Genomic DNA, 20,019 nt, shown 5'->3' with positions numbered 1-20,019 from the left:
CTAGGGTATATTTTTTATATATTTTAACATGTTTGTAAAAGAAAATATCAACTTGGTTTCTTTGAATTAAGAATTGATAAATTGTTACAATAATAATAAAGTTCGGAACAAGTGAAGTTAAAAATGAGTTATCTATGCTTATATATAAAAATGTGTTATTTATGTTTATATATGTTTATGTAGTAAACTGAGGTGCAATTGGAGGTATTATATTGCAAATGTCTATAGTAATTGAGATTTGAAAATTAGGATAGAATGTATAAAAGTATATGTAGTTTTTTTTTTTTTTTTTTTTTTTTTTTTTTTTTTTTTCCCCGTTGATCGCAAGCAGTTGCTAGATTTTAGTTTCCAGATTGCTGATTGATTTGTAAATAATATCAACAACAATCTTACGACGGGGGTGTGATATCTGGCGACTGTTTGGCGATCAACAGAGCATGCTTGGCGCAGGTAGCTCTTCTCCGAGAAGGGTTAATGTATTTATTAAGAGTTGCATGTTAGCCTCGGAAGAGGAAGGTAATATAGATTGTACTATGCGGTAGGAGCGACGTACTGCTCTGAGTAACTATTATATTATGCTTTGAATTATATATTTAATAAATGTTTGTTTCGTCTTGCTAAATGGTGCCTTATTAAACCACGAAGTCATCACAAATGTTTGCATGTAAAATATACATTATGATACATCCAGTATCTGTAAATGAACGTAAAATAAAATAGAAGTTTGAATGATAAAATAGTGGTGTTTTTTCTTTTTTCCTTTGGAAAAGATGCCATGAAAGGTAAGTTTATTTTATTTATTTTTTTTTAGAAAATAATGGTTATGATTATGTATATATTAGTTTAATCAGAAAAAAATGACTTTATATATTAACTTCATCAAAGAAAAACATAACACAAATAATCAGAAATTAACTTTTATTATGAACATTTCATTACAATTTGAGCCATAGTTTCGAAGAGAATTTTCTTTTAGGTCTAGCATACATCATTTTTACATTCATTAAATGTTTGTTTTTCACAAAGTCTTGAGGAAAGTTATTCACATTCAGTACATTTTTAAACTGTTCAAAGGCAGTAGGTCTTTCAGTTCTATTTCTCAACAGAAAGTTTATCAGTTGAACAATGTTGGACCCAGAAAACACATGACCGTCCAGAATCAGTTCTTTATTGTGTGTCCAGGAAATCTGATGTTCTTTTAGGAAATCCATTATTTTCTGTGCCGTTCTTTTCTGTTTCACAGGAACAGTCTGCAAAATTTCCTTTTCTACATCTGCCTCAGAAAATTGTTCAGACGGTTGTTTTTCAGACGCATTCACATGAGGAAACGTAACATACTTTTGCAGAACCTGGATGCACAATTTGGATTTTTCTTCATCGTCCATTTTCTTTTTAAGATGTTTTGAATTTGGGTATCTAAATCACTCAAATGTTCATCTTCAAACTGGTGCATACGATCCAGCGGTACCAAGGCAAATTTCTTACTGTGTTCCATTGACAAGAGAGGATAAGACACTGACTGCTGCATGAATCAGGAAAGATAGAAAACCGTCACCTTTTTTAACCAAAAGACGTCTTTTCTTAAAAAGAGGTACTTTTTTGTCCGCTAGTTTTCTTAAAGTTCTTTTAAAAGGGGCGAGTCGATTTTTGACGCGTTTGGTGATGGGTACGTTTCCTTTTAGAAGATTTAAAATACACTCACAAACTGATTTGATGACATGATTCGGACACTTTTTCAGTACAGCTGCTTTTATTCGACTTTTTCCTGATAGTTTTAGATAATCCACATCCTTCAGATGAGACATTCTGATGACAAATGAGCTCTTTTTCTTGCACACTTTCTTTTATATAGGTAGCAAATGCAGCCGCTTTGGTTAAAGCACAGCAATTAAATCCTTTTGCATGAATCGAACATGTTAAAGTACTTTTCTTTTTTAAATTCTCTATCTTAGGACAGTCTAGATTTATGATGTCTCTACATAATAAATTTTCTAAAAATAATTTCTTTTCTAATCCTTTCACGTATATGACAGAATAAATAGATGACAAATATTGCAAAATAATACGAAGATGAGTATAATGTAAAACACCCTCACTCCAATTCACATGATAACGATTTCTTGTGACCCAAGCAAAACACTTTTGCTGAGATCGTGATAATGTTTTCCAAGGCTGAGGAGGTAAAAATGACCAGCAACTGTGATATCCTTCATGCACGGTGTAAAAAGCTAATTCTTTAACAATGTAACAATGAGGCATCCACTGAAAACCTTCGAAATCGATCACGATGGGAGAAGACATGTTAGCTATTCCATAGAGCTGTAATGTACTAGAGAGAGAAACGGCAACCCTGAAGGGGAACAGGAATGCGAACCACGTGACATTTGGAACATTTCCCAGATCGTATTTCCCGCGGATCTTCCTTCCCATTACAGTTCTATGGATAATTTGTGAGAAGCAAATGCTTTGCGTGTACGCGCATTGTTTCGGACTTCAAAAATGATACTTTCGTGCTCCGCATATAGATGAAATTCCAGATACGTGAAAGGTGGAGGAGTAAGATTTCACAGCTGAGCTTTTTCTAATGTTTTAAAACGTAATTATATAAAATGTAGAGGTTTTTTTATCCACTCTACTTGCCGTTTTCTAACAAAAAATAGATTTTCTAATTTTATATAATATATGCATACATGAAATAACATTTAAATAAAAGTATCTTAATATATATGTATGCTTCTAATAACTGTGTTCCGAAAAAAATGTTAAAATTTTAGTAATACCATATAATTTTAATTAGTCTAGTATTCTGCTTTGGCGACATTTTACATTCGCCAACAGACTGCTTTGAATGCGTTTGTTTATATATTCTTTGTATGCGTTTGCTTATGCGGACATGTGCGAAGTAGTAATGTATGTATTTAATACTTGGTAATGTTGATGTAACACTGTGTAAGAACTGCATAAAATTATGTTTTTTTTTTGGGGGGGGGACATGAATGACTTTATTTTATCCCCTTTTCTTGCATCCAAATATAACAAATATGTTTACTTTCAATCACGTATTTTCTTTCTTATATCATGTTTCTGGCATTTATTCCAATATTAAGAATTTGTTAAGTATTAAGAAAATAGAAATTATATAGCAGTTAAATTTCAAAACTTTAATAGTTTTAAGTTTCTTTTTAAAAATAATGAACATTATTTAAATTTTACCTTCTAAAATTATTTAAAATAAGTGCGACTACATTGTGCAACGTGCATAATATATATATATATATATATATATATATATTTGTTAGTAAAAGGGAGTATTAATTTACCACTTTTCAGTTTCATAATTTCATTATTTACCACTCTCTCTTCCTTTTAACTTATATCTGCTATACTGACATTCATTTTTAGTTCAATTAATCTAATATCTTTCTCACTTTGATTCGCCTACTCCGTAGTTCTCTGTAATACACCGTATTAACATTAAATTTCCTTTTTGTACTATTTTCTGTTTTCACTCATTTTTCTTATGTTATCTATTTTTTTTATTTTTTATTATTATTCTGTCCTAAGTACTAAAAAATCTTCTTTTTTATTTATTTATTTTACTTATTTATTTTTTAGTTTGTTATTAGTTTATTATTTATTATTTAGTTTATTATTTATTATTTAGTTATTAGTTTATTATTTAGTTTGTTCTCTCCAGTTTTTTTTTATTTTATTTTAAATTTTGTAGACGCCGAGGAACATATTACAAAATATTATTCTACAGCATGAAAATTATTTAAATTTTAAAAATTAAAATTTAAAATAAAGTTAAATTTTAAAACAAAGTGTCCAATTTTAGGGAAATTAATAATTTTGGCTGGTGTTTATCGATCTAACCTCTTCTGCAAATTCAACGGCAGCTTCTGCGAAATGACATCTTTCCAAGTTCGCATTTCGAACTAAGAGAAAAGAGAGGAAAAAATCGCCAGCCATGGCGATAGTACGCCAAAGTCTGGGTTCAGTTCCATTTCATGCCCAAAGTCCTGCAGCTCATTCCTGTGCCGCTTTTTCACCCGGTTTTGAATGGCGATACTCCGTCTAGTATATAACAGGTCTATGAGCTATTCGACGTCTCAAACTGAAATGAACTATCGGGGCTGGTAGACATAGTATTTATCACCAGGAAAGATGCCTGTACGAAGGCGAAGCGTTTCACTTGTTTCAGGTCGTAAATCAATCAACAAGTAGCTAAATGGAGTTGAAGTAGCATCCTGAAAAATTTCTTGAAAGGCCTTTACTTTTCCGGGGAACATTTGTCTAGCTAAATGCATAACTTGACTTTTATCTCTAGGATTTTTGTATAGGACAAGATAATGGGAATTTAAATGAATATTTCTCATCTCCTTGCCTTGGTGGAAAAGATTTTGTGTTATAAAAACGACTGAAAGGTTTCGGTGATGACTTCCTTTTGTAAAAAGTTTGCTTAAGCGAGTATCACTTGCTAATTCAGACATTAAATCGTCTATGATAATTAAAGCATTTTGAAGAGTCTGCAGGTTAGATGGCAATCCTTCTTCAAAATTTACGTTTTTCATGGAATTAAAAAGAGGTTGATAACTTCCGTAGCAATAAATAATATTGGTTGGCATGGGATGAAACATTTTATGATCTATCAATTTCTTCACAAAAACCGTTTTACCCGAACCGGTAGGTCCGCTCAGAAGACAAGTAGAAGGATGTACGAACTTGGCCAGTTCCATTTTTGGAAATGACAGCATGTTAAGAAAACACTGACTTTTATACTTTACCTAAAATCCTTTTGCATAAGACATTTATTCATTTTGTTTAAATAAGTGTAGAAACAAGAAACACGAGAGACATTTTTACAAATTAAAACAACTTTATTTTTTAAAAATCATGTTTACACCATATCTTTTTTTGACAAATTGAAATATTTGGAAATCATGATTCTTCCCATCTAAGGGTGATACAATGAGTTCCATACATAGTCCTTGACAGCGTTTAATAATAAAATAAATACAATAATGTCCACATACATTAGAACTTAAACTCTGAAGCGAAATCTTGTTCCAGCAAACATGACGATATTTCTTGACAAAGGATGTGATATCTTTTCCATATACTTCAGGCGGGAGTCCATAAGAGTCAAAAAATTCCAGAGTCTGTTTGTCTGCAATGTAGACAGCTAGCCAATGAGTTCCTTTTTCATCATGTTTATCCGTATTGAGCACCAGTGCACAGGGAAAACTTTGAATCGCAGGTATTTTATCACAAGAGAAAACACCCGCATAATATCTCAAAGAAATAGGATCTCGAGATAAGATTTGATGAATCTGTGATGAATTCATCAGTTTCCAAAATCGTACAGAATATTTCGAGCTTTATTGATTTCTATCAAATTTTCAAATTCAGCATACACTAATAACGATACAGTTTGTTGTAAGGGAGTCCCAAATTTTATTTCTAATCTTAAGTTGCTGTGTCGAACCAGATTTAAATGAGAGCCATCACAAAGGTCAGGTGACAGGTCGAAGCGAAGTAAGGAATATCCTTTTGAAAATTCTGATCTTGAAAGGTAAAGTCCTCTGTCGTCTGCATTCATAAATAAATTCTGATAAGCTCGTATGAAATGATTTTTGTCAAAATTAGGCTGAAGAGGATTATGAGGTACCGGTTGCTCGTCCACATAAACGCCGATAAAGTTCATATTATAATGCTTGAATTAAAAAGGAGACTTTTTATAGTTTCCGTTAAAGGCATCATTATCGACACATGCCACCACAGTACGATTAGGCATTTGACCTATGAAAATATTGTCTTGAATAAAACTCATATTTCCCGTTGGAATGGAATAGGCTTTGCAGAGCATTCTATTAATGGGATATTTGGCTGTTGATTTTTCTAGGCTTTTGGCATGTCCTAGCACAACACCTGGACTGACTCTCACTTTGCGTACAAACAATGAAGCTTGTTCGAGTAAAACTTTAAATTCACCTTCGCCCAATAAACAAAATTCAGGTTTGCAGCGTATGAGTTTAATTTTTATATCCACCATATTCAGCAAAAGTCTTTCCTGATGATACATATCCAAGTGCAATCGGCCAATCATATCGACCGAAGCACTCAGTTTAAACAATTCTGCTCGTTGGTTGAATCCTTCATTCGGCTGAGTGTCTTGAATATCAAAAACGTTCAGACGTCCTGCTGTATCTTTTAAAAACAATCCTGATGACAGTTGAGACGTTTTCGTATCAAAACCATGATTCAATAATTTTTCTATCATGGCTCTGTAAGGATACGTGTTATTACTGGTGGAAACGAGTCTTTCATTTAAGCTAATATCCACTTGAGAAAACATAGAATGTAAAAAGAGATTGACAGGTCCCACTTTACTTTCAGCCGTGATTGGCTTGCCATCATTTTTTAAAGTTTTCACTTTGACGTAGAGTTGTGTCTGTGATAAGTCTAGGTAGTCGTCTCCGCTTCCTGAAACATTGAACTCGACAGGACTTCCTTCCGATACATTGGCTAATGGATGAAATTCAACCCACTGACCTTTCTCTATAACTGTTTGTGTGGGAGGTAACGAAAATAAATCCAATTCGGATTTTGCGCATTCCGGAGAATCTTTTAACAGAAAAGCCATTACGAGTCAAAAATATCACGTCGTTGCACCTTCCTGGCCTTAGACGAAATGAAGTGTTTGGGGTTTTTGCGCTTCCTTTTAAACCTTCCGTGACCAATCATCTCGTCTGCTTTTTTAAACTGCTTTCCTCGCTAATTTTTTGCCAGCTTCTTTAGATCTGGTTTTGAGGGAGACTTTGAAATTTTCTCCCGACAATACATCGTTTGCAATTTGTGTTCCAGTCCGCAAAGCTTCTTTTCCAACTGTTTTGGCTCCACTCATCAAAAAAGCATAGCACTACAAAACAGCTTTGCAAAAAATCCACCAATACCATAACCTTTCTGTAAAATGGTTCCTTGATAGTAAGGTAATCCATTTCCAGTTTGAGCTAAATAATAATCTTCAAATTTTTTCGTGCAACACGTATAAGGCACCCGCATATTTGATGCTTCTAATTTTGCATACACAATCCAAATGAAATCAATTTGCAAATGAAGGCTTCTTTTATAGAATTTGTCTCAGACGAAAATGCAACACAAGAAATACTTTGCCTCTTTCGAATGGTACTAAATCTCCAGAGTGAAGTCTTATGTCAATATGTATAGTCTGAAAATGTTGACGGATAACTGGCAAGTAAATGGGCCGGGGGTAATGAGCATTTGTGATGTCTCCGTCATTTCCTTCCACGGTGACAATTTTTAAAAACGGAGCTTGTACGTCTCCCACAATTTGAGGCTGTACGAGATCGCAATACACATACATGACAGGAAAAGTTACTTTGGGATCGGCTACAAAAGGACTTGGCTCCAATCCTTTGTAAACACCCGGCTCGAACTCTAGAAGCTCAGCTAATCCTTCGTGAAGAATGACTTTGCAGTTTTCGTCGGTCTTAATGGTCACTTTTATCGTGACAGGATGATAACTGAATTCAATCTTATTTTTATGGGAAGGTATTTTCATGGCTTTTAATAAATCTGGTATCGTTTCATAACATCCTGGAGGCACTCTTCGTCCTTCCAATTTTCCATCACCCAAATCAAATCCAAATAAATTATTGTCTTTTCGGACGTTATACCATGTGTGAGGGTAAATAAAGTCCACAAGAGACAACTCCCACTGACTATTTAAATCCATCGGAGTAGGAAGCTGAGTGGTAAATTGTGATATTTTGTTGTCTGGAAAAAAGCGCATGGAGCTGTCACTGATCAGTGTGATAAAGAAAGACATGTTTCGTTCAAATGACAGATAAGCAGAATGTACAGGCCTTTTATATCCTTCTAACATCATCTACCCAAGCATTGAAGCTTTCGGGGTACCCCTGAAATTTTACAAAATATTCCACTTTCCCGCGACGTTTCCTCTTTTTTAAAACTTTTTCAACGGGATAATAACCAGAGTCCGAAACCTTTTGAAGTTCTTGTTTGTAAAAGGTTCCTTGTATAACTTCTCCTACTAGATCTTTGAGTTTGTAGACAACTGGAATCCGTCGAATAATTTTATAGATTGTAAAAATTTCTCTTGTCCAGTTTTGTTCGTATCCTTTCTCAAAGACCAGTTTTTCTCGGCTGATGCGTACCGTATCTCCAATCTTTAAATCTGAAACAGGCACTTGTGCTGGTTGCTGTCCGTACAATGTTTTCCAAATTCTTTCTTGATTTTGTAATGTAACCGATACAGGTTCTGTCTTAATCCTACGATGCCATGTATGGTTATAACTGGATATCAATTTATCAATCACATCAATATACCTTCGTGTATTCATTTCGGTAAAGTATTTCCACATTTTCGTTTTCAGAGTTCGATTAAATCGTTCTACGACAGAAGCTTTGGTTGCATTATGTGTCGTGAAAAAGTGAACATTTGTCTTTTTCAAAAAATTTTGAACGTGTTTATTGGTAAACTCTTTCCCTGCATCTGTTTGTAATGATTCGGACGTACGTTCCGAAAATATCTTTTCGAAAGCAGATTGGATAGACGTAGATGTTTTATCTTTGAGAGGAATAGCCCAAGCGTATTTGGAAAGGATATCTATACAGGTCAGCAAATATTTGTATCCGTCATTAAAAGAGGCCAGGGATTGCATATCCACTAAATCAGATTGAAATTGCTCGTTTAAGCCTCCTACGATGACTCTGTTCCTGGGAAACGTGGGCCTCAAAGGCTTGTGCAAAGTATAAGAATCCTTGGTTTGCAACCATTTCTGGATGTCTTTTGTTTTTACGCGACCTTTTAAAGCACGATGCAAAGCAGCAACACCCCCGAAACTTGCGGGGACCTGTGGATCCCAAGTCTGAGACAGAGCTGTGTTCATTGCAACAGTTGTTATGATCTAAGCGTACACTGATATTCATTTATATATGTTTAACTAGAACAGGAAAATAATGCCAGAGTTTCTAATAAGTTGCCTATATAAAGATTTTAGAAAATAGGTCTAACACATGTACAAGAGAGAAAATGAATACTACATAACATCTCAAAGGTTGAAACAGTAATGAAACATTTTTAAGAACAACAACATTTATATTCTCTAAACAAAATCCATAGATTCTTACTAAATACGTTTTAAAAAATTTATGTAACAAATTAAATACTATACCTTTTTTTTTTTTTTTTTTTTTTTTTTTTTTTTTTTTTTTTTGTCTTTGCTCTTTCATTTAAAGAGTGTCTGAGAATGAGACATGAGATCTTTGTAAAGGAAAATTACATTTTATTGAACATCATAACTATTTTACATATATTCATAATACTCAGTACCAAAGGCACCATATTGTTCTAAGTTTGTCGGACAAAAAGATACCGATTTCAAAAAGTCCTTGGTAATGTAGTGAGCAGGTTTCACTAACATTAAATAGGGTTCTTCACCCCAAATATTTCCGTAAAATTGTCTGGCGATGTCAACAGCATTGAAACTCACAGCAAGAGAATTCACCGTTTCTGTTTTATGAACAGCGAGTTCTTCACAGTCTATGAGCTTGGGATGTTTTAAATCTCCTTGTTGGTTAAGAAGCTCTTCAAGCGACATCTTTAGAATGGTTTCGAGGCGTGCTCTTCCCATAGAAATGTCGAAGGACTGGGGCAGATTTTCCTCCTTAACAGGTTCGTCGGATATGCTTTCGTAGGCTTCACAAAAGTTCATGTTTTGATAAACGAGGTTGGTGACAATGTCACTGATACGGCTAAATTGGGTCATCAGTTCTTCCCATTGCGTAGTTGTAATGCTGAGGCTACGTTTTCAATCTCCTTGAGCAGAAAGATGTTTCAGAGTGAAGTGAGAATCTTTATACGTGATCACAAAATTCTTGGGAAATTCCAGATTTAGTGTCAGCAGGTCTTGTTCCTCCACTGTCATGTTGGTTGCGAGAACATTCAAACACCACGGCTCAAAGTTCACTCCTCGTCTTGTCGGATAGTAAGCTTTACCATATTTGGCATACTCTCGGATGTGCACAGTCACTTTCCCTTGTAAATGCTGGGTCCCACAAAGACATTGTTTCCCATGTGAGTGAGCTCCTCTGGAATAGCCTCTTCGGGGAAGAGTCCTTTGCGCTGAAAAAAAAATTCAGTCAGTATATAATACATTAAAAATGGGGTCACATACAATATCAACTTTGACATATAAACTACGTTTCGCAAATACGTACTTTTTTTCTCGAAATGGGTTGTTTCTTCTGCTTTTCTTTTGGCACAAGAGCTAGTTGATTCTCTGGGAACATCTAGGGTGCGGTCTTCATGGTTCATCACTTTATCGTTCAAAGGCATAGGTTCTTTCTCCAATAGGTTTTCCATCTGAAAAAAAGTAAAGCCAAATTAAGCACATATTGCAAATTCAACTATTTTTAAAGATTAAACTTCTAAAAACAGTAAATTTTCAATAAGTTACTTACTTTTTTGTTGTTTCGTGCCTGATCCATTCGAAGCAGTGAAGAAGGATTGTCGAAGCAAAAGCAGGTACGTACACTCAGGTCGACAGCAGGAAAGAAATACGGAACGTTGTTCGGGATAACCTTATATCGGGTAGGAACTCTTTATTTCATCTGAACGATGGTTGGTTAAGAGACAGTGAGGTCATATTTCAAAGAATCTGATTGGTCCACAGAAAAGTATCCCTACACCTAAAGCGGAGGCACACAAAAGTGTGATACGGCAGACGCCATTTTGTAAAATAACAAGCTCCAACAGGTTACGGGTGATGTCATCCTCCTGACGCCATTTTGTAAAAACGTGCTCAAACAAGAAACGGATGATGTCATTCAAAAACACGTGTTAAGCGATCGTTACCATAAACATAAAAAAATAGTGTCGTTGCCACAAAAATAAAAACTTTGAAAAGATCGTTGCCACACCATAAAAACGAAACTCAACACGATTACGTCATCCCATCTATCTACGTCACTTCCGGTTGTCACGTGATCCAAGATGGCGCCGGTGTCGTCACTTCCGGGGAAATCCAAAATGGCGGAGGTCACGCCCCCTGTGACGTCACCCGAGTACGGCCGCTTATTACTACTGTTAAAAAGTAAGTAGCATGAATTTGCCTAAATAAACATTTACTCCCCTTCTTCTCACTATAATACATGGTGTCATTTCCTTTTATTTCTAGTTATAATTGTACTGGTAGAAAAATTTCAGGTAAAAAAAAAAAGTATTTTTTTAATGCATTTTGCACTCTAGTTGTGCTACTTTCTTAATAAAGATCTGAAATTATTCTTAAAATTTTAAAACTTACCTTAACACTAATCCTAACGACATCATCCTTACAATTCTAAAAATTCAGAGCATTTGATCTATTTAGATGTTTTAAAAGTTTCTGCTGATTATCCTGATAAAAAAATTAAGTACATATCAATTATACAACTTCATATTTATCATTTGCTAAAAACTTCTTAGATAAGTTACAATTAAATGATTTTTAGAAACAAAAAATTTACTAGTTACAAAAAAATTATATATGTACATATTAAACAAAAGGGATGTTACAGACATTAAAAGGATAAGAATGAAACTTGAGAATTTTGAATTCCAAACAAGTGTAAAGTTTGTTGTATTTTTGCAATTTTCCTTTTTAGTTATTGAGAAAGATGCAATTACAAATTCTTCAAAAATAGGAATCTAATTGAAAAAGCTTAAATGTATGGAATTTTTTGCGTCTATTTTGAAAATTAATACTGAATAAATACCAATATATGCTCAAAAATAGTATTTTCATATTGCTCAATAATAGTATTCAAATCATACTCCAGGTTTATTATATGTTACGAAATTCAATCCTACAGTGAAGTGAACAAGATCAAAACCGGAAAATTACTAAGCAAATATGTGTAAATAGCAAATGTTGTTAAAAACTGATATTGCAAAAATAAAACATGATTAATATATTTAGGATTAGGGATTTTTAGTTTTAATCAACTATTAACTTGTCATTATGCATTATTGTTGCCTTTTTATTAAGGAAGAGGATATTTAGTAAAATACATATTCAAAAAACAAACCAGCAACAACCAGATCTTAAACACGTATTTTATTACCATCATCTGAAGTATGTTAAATTAATTTCTGTTCTATTATTTTAAATGTAAAATTACTAAAGAAAAGTTAAGATACGTATTTGAAATTAGGAAATGCAGTCGATGAAGGGCAAATCGGATATACATATGTATTTATTTAAAACCGAATGATGTAAGCCTTCTGGAAGGGGGGAGGACTACTTTTCATTTTCTCTCGTCTCAAGGGAATAACAGCGAGAAGTGGCTTCATGTGGCAACCATGCTGTCTGTAGATAAGGACGACTTTAGTGACGTAGTGTCAGCCGTGCCGTGGCTTTGTATGTAGGAGGTACTCACACAGCTTGCATAAATACAATCTAATCTCGGTATAAGGGAAACAGGAATCAATTCATCTATACGAAAGGATCTTTGTTGCAAATAGGAGTGATTTCTTAAAGAGGGGAAAGCATTCGGTTCAAGATACATCGTTCTTTTAGGGCTTTCGCTGCCAAAACCCTGGCCTCAAATTGGAAACCGTAAAAAACTTTCTTTGATATTACTTCATCGTAAATTTGTTGTTCGTAAATTGAGATGTTCTAAATAAAATGTTAGCTACATCACATGTTCATCATTATAAGTCAAGCCAAAAGTAGGTTTTGGACAAATATTTTGTGCAGTAATTCGAAGGCTTTCGTTTTTTACCACTCAAAGGATGACATATATTTATTGAATGCATGCATCTGAAACCTACTTTGAAACTAATTGATATATTTTCTGTTTATGAATAAAACCAATGTCATGTTTTACCCAAACAACAGTTAGACCTTCTAAGCGAATTTGAAATAATGAAAATATTGGCAAAATTGCCAGGAGTAAACTCAACCGATAAAGTTATGTTAATTGTCTAATAAGATATTTCTCCCGCCTTCCTAGCGTGCCTTCGTGGTGTAGTGGTTCTGCACGCTGGGGCGGTATTCCAGAGGTCCGTGGTTCGATTCGCAAAGAAGGCGATAGCTCATTTTTCATCTATCCGGCTTTTCCAATTAACCTAATGTCTCTACAGTCTTATCAAGGAATTATGGAACAACAAAAATAAATGTATACAGATGTACATGTTAATCACTCCGTTAAAATGTAGGACAAAACTGGAGAAAACTTTCTTTCACTGCGAAATTAAAATATATGAAATTATGAATTTGGTTTAATTCCGAAAGCACAGGTTGTAAGTTCTTTTTGCAAGACATTAAAAAAAGGAAGATAAAGGTTAAGATTCAGATTTAAGCATTATATCAGATTATACCTGTTCAGGTCTTTTATACTAACGCTCCACATCGCAAGTTACCAATCCGCTCTTTACACTCACTTCTGCTAACACAATCTAGTATGCGTTTTTTGCTTTATTATTAACTATCGCTTTCTTCGCACTTGATAATAGCAAAATGACAAAACTTTTAAAAACAGCATAACAGCATATGCTTAGAATTCCCGATACAAAGTTAAGTCTGGGCATATAGCTTTCTACTTTTTTCATTTCTCTTAATTCGTCATATCGACGTTCTGTTTTCTACCTTAGAAAACTTGTGTAATATGACTATTAGAAAAGTCGAAAAAGATGTCAGCCATCTCGGATTATCATCATCGCTCGTAAAATCATCGCTCGTAAAAGCTACAACTTAATATTTGATGGAAATATATAATGATTTATTGTTATATGAATTAAAGTGAGATTTTAAGAGATTGTCATTGTTACCCTAATTCTTAATATGTAAATATTACTGATGGTTAAACGTAAATAAAAATTAAACAAATAAAATTATAATTAGTCCCTTTTTTATTTTTTCACCAAGTAAAATACCTAACATATTATCATACTGTTTTACTATAAGACAATTCGAGAAAAAAATATTTTACAGCTATTGTCTTACAATTTGCAACTATATTTTAATCAACTACTATCGAGTTACAAAAGAATGCTTCAACAAAGGCTTTCCTCTGTTAGACAGATGATAAATCTGAGCTTTCACTATTGAAGCAAGCAATAGTTTGCAACTATAAAGAAGAAAAATTAGTTTCTTGCTATGGCATATACGTGACTAAAAGTACATAGCAATGGAACATACGCATAATCGGTTCATTATAGTCACTCAATGCAGTGACCGAATAAAATTGTCTCTCAAAAGAATATATGTTCGCAATACAGACATTTTCCTGTCCATTGGCAACACAAGTAATTTTTTTGAAAGATTTAAGAATACTTTTGAATAAATTATAGTCATTTAAAAAATATTTGACCGTCCGTCTTAAGGTTCTGCGTATTAGGTTTGTGGTTGAAACAAACATATAAAGGTGTTCTTTCTACCGTAGGAAACGGATGAGTATCACGCTACATATATAATGTTATGCTACATACTTTGCTACATATAAAATGCAGAACTGTATTTTAAAAGTCTTCAATACTCCACAGGAAATTTTTCATTGGTATACTGTACATATTTCATTTCGATACAAAATATCACGTGCTTATATATGCGGTGATGAAGTCGTTGAAATAGCACCATCTACAACCTTCATTTAATTATTGGTAGAGTTTTTATCATTTTCTTCACACTTCCCTTTTTCTTTTCCTTGATAAAACGTGGCCTTGGTATCGAACGGAAACAGCCAATTTAGAAAAAAAAAGGAGTACTTACATTTTAATAATTTGCAAAGATAATTATTTTTAATAAACTCTCCATGTTTTCGTTTGTCCATTGATAGCATTCTTCGATTCATTATTTTGGGCAATTCCATTGAATCCACGCTTCTGTTCGTCATGCAACTACTTTCTATATTGCAGAGTAACTACATGCCCATTCTTTTATTTCTTTTATAAAACCAAACGCCAAAGATCCGCAGCTGATAAGAAGTGTCCTTTCTTATTACAGCCACTGCTTCACGCAACATCTTTTCGGACCGAAAGAATTCGGAAAGACAAAGCAGAAACTAGTTGCTAAAACGATCTCAAACGTTTAAATTTGAAATCGTTTCACTGAATTCTGAAGATAAAAAACATTCCTTATATTTTCAGAATTTAGTGAAAAAAAAGGAACTTTTACCCTGCTGAAAAAATGTGAACCATTTGCTCCGTATTTAGTGGATAGAATGTCTTAAAGCTCAAGTAATTTGTGGCGGCCCCACATTGATGATTTTTCATTAATTTTTAAAGGTGTGTTATTTTGTTGTTTTCCCAATTCTCTGATATAGACAAAGGCCACCGCATGTTTTAACTACAAAATGTAACTACGTAATTTGTTACTCACAATAAATGTTAGATGTTTTCTTTAACTTAATTTGTTTGTTTTCATTATTAACTTTTAGAACACGGGACTAATTATAACTAATATACTGGGTTGAAATTACAATATCACAACGCAACCCTTTTGAAAATGATTTCTTGCTATGTTAAATTAGGTTACTGTATTTTGACTTAAGTGCAGACACAGATGTGTTTACACTTTACACCATGTTCAGTACATTATTGTTGGCATAATATACTCTAGCTATGTTCTTGAATAGTATTTACATTATTTATGGCACTTGTAAATTTCGAAATTAACTTAATTTATAATAATATAAGTTCAAATGACTACAGTTACGCCTCTATGTTGGACATAAATTTGGCACACAAAATCATTAGTCTTTTTCATTAGTCTACTTTTATGAATTACGCGGTACTTATATAAGTGATTAAAGAAAAATGGTTTCGAGAGTTATTATATAAATGTCAATTTTTTAATCAGCGAGGTTACAGCTATATTGCCAGATACTTTTTTCATATATTGAATAACTTGGACGTACTTGAAACGGAATGGATTTAAAGAAAAACGTGAACAGTTTTTAAAGAAGAAGAGCTTTTATTTCTCAAGTTACTTTCTAGATTTATTTAACAATTAACTTTTAAATGCAGTGGGTTTGATTCTTTGAATGAAAGCACAACTGATTTGGATATCATTTCCCATTTGGAATGCATTTCCAGCATTTCTGATTTTTCTTTACTTATGATTTTCTTTCTTTTCATCGCCATCAGGACAACTAATTCAAGGCAACCGGAACACAGTTTGCATAAATGCAATCTAATCTCAGAATAAGAAATCCATTTACCAGAAATCCATTTAGTTACACAAAGGAATCTTTGTTGCAAATAGCAGGTGATTTCTTAAAGAAGGAAAGCATTCGGTTCAAAATACATCCTTCTTTTCAAGGCTTTTGCTGCCAAAGCCCTGGCCTCAAATTGGAAACCGTAAAACATTTTCTGTGATATTATTTCGTCGTAAATTTACACCACGTGGAAATTCTTGTCCGTAATTTATCATGGAATGCATTCATCATTTTTATGGGCACTTGTATCGGTTTTACGTGCACGAAATTTGCAAAAATATTTCCATCATATTGAGAAATGTTTTATTTTTTCGCCACTTGTTCTGAAATATATCATACAGACCACGTTCTTTGCAACAAAATATTGTATACAGTGTCAGCCTAAAATATGTAATTTCTTTTCATATTAATTTATATATTACTGACAATATCCCTCTAATATAATTGAGAAAATCTAAGAGATACTACATAATTTCGCTTGATATTTTTGGATTGCACACTTATTTTTCAGCTTGTTTGGAAAACTCCGTATATGGTTAGATGAGATGCTTCGTAAAACGAGGTAGTCTCGTAATCTTTGAGCTGTAATGGTTTGTATTAATCTTTAAGTATTTTCCGAATGTAAGAGGAAAACGACCAAAAAATCTTCTTAATGGCTTTTGTGGCTCAGAATTCTGAAGTTTCAGTTAATAAATTAGCTATATCAGCTTACGATATTTTACTATCTTTAAGACATACTGTCTTCACATGCTATTTCGGTGGTGCAAAGTTTGGAACGATTGATATTGTCAAAAGTTTTATTTGGAGAATACAATTATAATATCTTTAAATTTTTAATGCGAGAGAATTTGATCTAAAGTACACGGGAGGGTTCCAACTCTTCTAATAAATTCGAATATTATTCGAAAGTTGTTTATCGCCACTTTCAAATATGTGCAATAATTTAATAAAAAAAAGTAATCATCCATGGTATGGTTTTAGGTATATTTTACTGGATCACTTGCAACAAACTTCTTACTAAAGTAGCAGTTCGTTACTTTTTTTATTGCAAGCCATAGCTGCTTGCTAAATACATGTATAAAATTGAGTAAAGGGGGAATTTATCTTTCCTCGACGTATTTTATGGAGAATCCATGTGGTCTGACGTGATCCAGGTACGTGGGGGAAAGTTAATAGTTATTACCTGTGGTAGTCTTCAATGCATATCTTATTCCTCTCTTGTTGGTATTGTTAAAAAATAATAGTAGCTAGTTATTATATATCTAGAGAAACATTTAACACCTTTAAAAGAAACATCAACATATGTTGTTTTTAAAGTTTCGAAGCGCTTCTTTTGCCAGTTATTGAAAAACAGCGTAATATTCGAGAAAGATGGTAAATTTCTTTTTTAGTGTTATATTATCGTTGTTAATATTGAGTATCCCAAGCAAGAAAATTCTCACCAGCGCCGAGTGTGTAAGACGCTTACACTTTGGTAATTCAGTTCTGGGTTCGAATCCCGGGAGAGGGACTGACTGCATGAGCGTTGCGTATTTTCCCCATGTGCAACGTATATATACGAGCCAGGTTTCACTAGAACATCATCCACGAACGCCCGTCGAGTACTTTGCCATAATTAAGGAAATCAACCAACCAAAAAATGACGAAACCGACTTTCTGTCCACCTAAGTTCCAAATTTTGAAGAAAACTAATAAAAAGCGGTTTTGAGTAGAACGAAATTACGTTAGTAATTTTTTGTCCGCAGACGTAATAATTTAGTTTATTAAAATTTATTTGTAATAAATCGAGATCTAAGTCTTAAATTAAAAGTTCCATATCTTACTTAAATTTTTTAATAAAAAAATTTAACTTTCTCAGCGTTTTTTAGATGAAATGATTTAGGTTGTGTATGATTTCGTTCTTAAATAACGCTTTTAGTATAATAACTGTTCGGTAGAGGGCAGCACGGTTGTTAATATGCAATGTGATTTAGGTAGTGCTGTAGTGTAGTGTTGCCGGCTTTTGACTGTACTGAAATTTAAAATTTCTGATTTAATTCAGTTGTTTTATTAGGGGTTGATTTGGAAAATATTATTTGAAATTTATTAAAAAAATCATTCCCTCCCTTTTTTTAAAGCAAACAGATTTTTTTTTTTTCCACAAATTTAATTTCCTGTTAATAGTTATAAGTTTGCAACAAGAAACATTTATATTTATGTCCTCCCACGACTTTTATTGTAAATACCGATTACAGCTCGGAATGGAAATCTTCAAATACCATCCATGCTTAGTCATTCATTGCTGTTAGAATAAGCAGTTTTATAACATAGTTAAGCACAAAAGGGCATCTGCTAACATTAAATGTTATTTCAGAAGACATCTGGCACTCCCTTGTTGCGATGTAGTATTTTATCAGTTTCCTTTCCCCTCCTTCCCTTTGTAATAGTAATAGCGTTTATTTATCTAGCACAATTCCTTTGGAGATCCTTAATGTAGAGACCTAATCAGGCTTTTCAGCAGCTGAGGACGCTAAAAGATTTCGATGTCCTTCCTATTTGCCAAGAATGAAAAATTTTAACTCTTTGAAAACCGAAGTTTTCACTAACCTGTATGAATAAAATACCGAACCACTCGAAAAGGTTTTCGAGAGTCACAGCAATTTCCTCCCCTCCCCATTCATTCATTAACGCAGAAAGAAGAGTGAAGATTTCAAATGTCATCCTGTCTACTTCCTAACAAATAAATATAAGAAACCACAAATAAATCCTTTTAGGACAAGCTGTTTGCAATAAACTGATACAATATGCATTTGGGGAAACTGCACCTGCTACTGCATACCTTAGAGGAGGGAAGAAAACAACATGAGAATTTTGGGCGGTTGTGGTCGTTTGAATGAAAAGCCGTCTGGAGCGTTATGGTCTTTAAAGAGTTTAAAGGTAAAACTCTCATGTCACATCGCTAAAATCATAATTTCATAGAACGAATTTTTATTAATTAAGAACGCTCGCTGCAATCTTACTTCATAACATTCGTTAATTTAATACTTATATTCCATATTAAATGTTTAGTACGAATGGTTTAGCTTTATTTTTGATATTGTGCACTTTTAGCAAGAGAACTAATTCAGATATATTTCAGTGCATTTCTAATAAGTAACGCAATGATTTCGTTTTCCGTTAATGAGGCGGATCAGTATTGCCCAGATTTAAATATCTGGAGGTACTAAGCAGACCTTCACGTGATCTCTTGCCTCTCTAGCAATAGGACCAACTGGTTAACCCCTAATACTAATGTTAATTCGTCTTTCGTTTCCTCACGGTTGAAGGCTGCATCGTGTTTCGTGGTTTTATCCATTATTCTTCATAATTATGAGGCAGTTTCTTTTGGAAAGTTCTCCCCGAAAGCATACCTTTCCTAGGTAAATGGCGTGCTTTTACGAAACTTGATTGTAATATAAACTGTCAAATTACTGCTATCTTATGTTCGAAGAAGGTGTGCTAAATATGAACTTTAATTTAAGTTTAAGATTCTGTGTAAAAGCTTTTGTATTGGGCGAGCTCAGAGAAAGGACCCCCATTTTTCAGATCAGGATATTTTCTTAGATTTCTAAGGGTAACAATTTTGAGTTAGAAACCAGATTTTAGTACGGAAAAAAATACGGTACGGAAAAAAAAAAAAAAATGACTCCAGCTTGCGAGATTGTGTATGGGAAATTCTAAAGATATGCTCTTTTTAGATATTTTGTGATAATACTGTTGAATTGAACTTTATAGTTTAATTGCCAAGAACATGAT

The 20,019-nt window shown here is 33.5% G+C and overlaps 1 protein-coding gene across 1 annotated transcript; it reads right to left on the bottom strand.

The window, feature by feature from the left end:
- Positions 1-9,857: 9,857 nt before the first annotated feature.
- Positions 9,858-10,597, bottom strand: LOC146998200 (uncharacterized). Its single transcript, XM_085812383.1, has 3 exons — positions 10,510-10,597; positions 10,267-10,411; positions 9,858-10,171 (listed from the first exon to the last, which is right to left on the bottom strand). The coding sequence occupies exons 1-3, from the start codon at positions 10,534-10,536 to the stop codon at positions 9,858-9,860; spliced, it is 486 nt and encodes a 161-aa protein (XP_085668509.1). The 5' UTR covers positions 10,537-10,597.
- Between the last annotated feature and the right edge of the window lie 9,422 nt (positions 10,598-20,019).

This window comes from Stegodyphus dumicola, chromosome 3, assembly GCF_044657685.1.
Source record: "Stegodyphus dumicola isolate Sdum_Otavi_A_Nest chromosome 3, ASM4465768v1".
Classification (NCBI taxonomy): Eukaryota; Metazoa; Arthropoda; class Arachnida; order Araneae; family Eresidae; genus Stegodyphus; species Stegodyphus dumicola.
The sequence above is the reverse complement of the archived record's forward strand: the minus strand, read 5'-3'. Positions and strand labels throughout refer to the sequence as shown.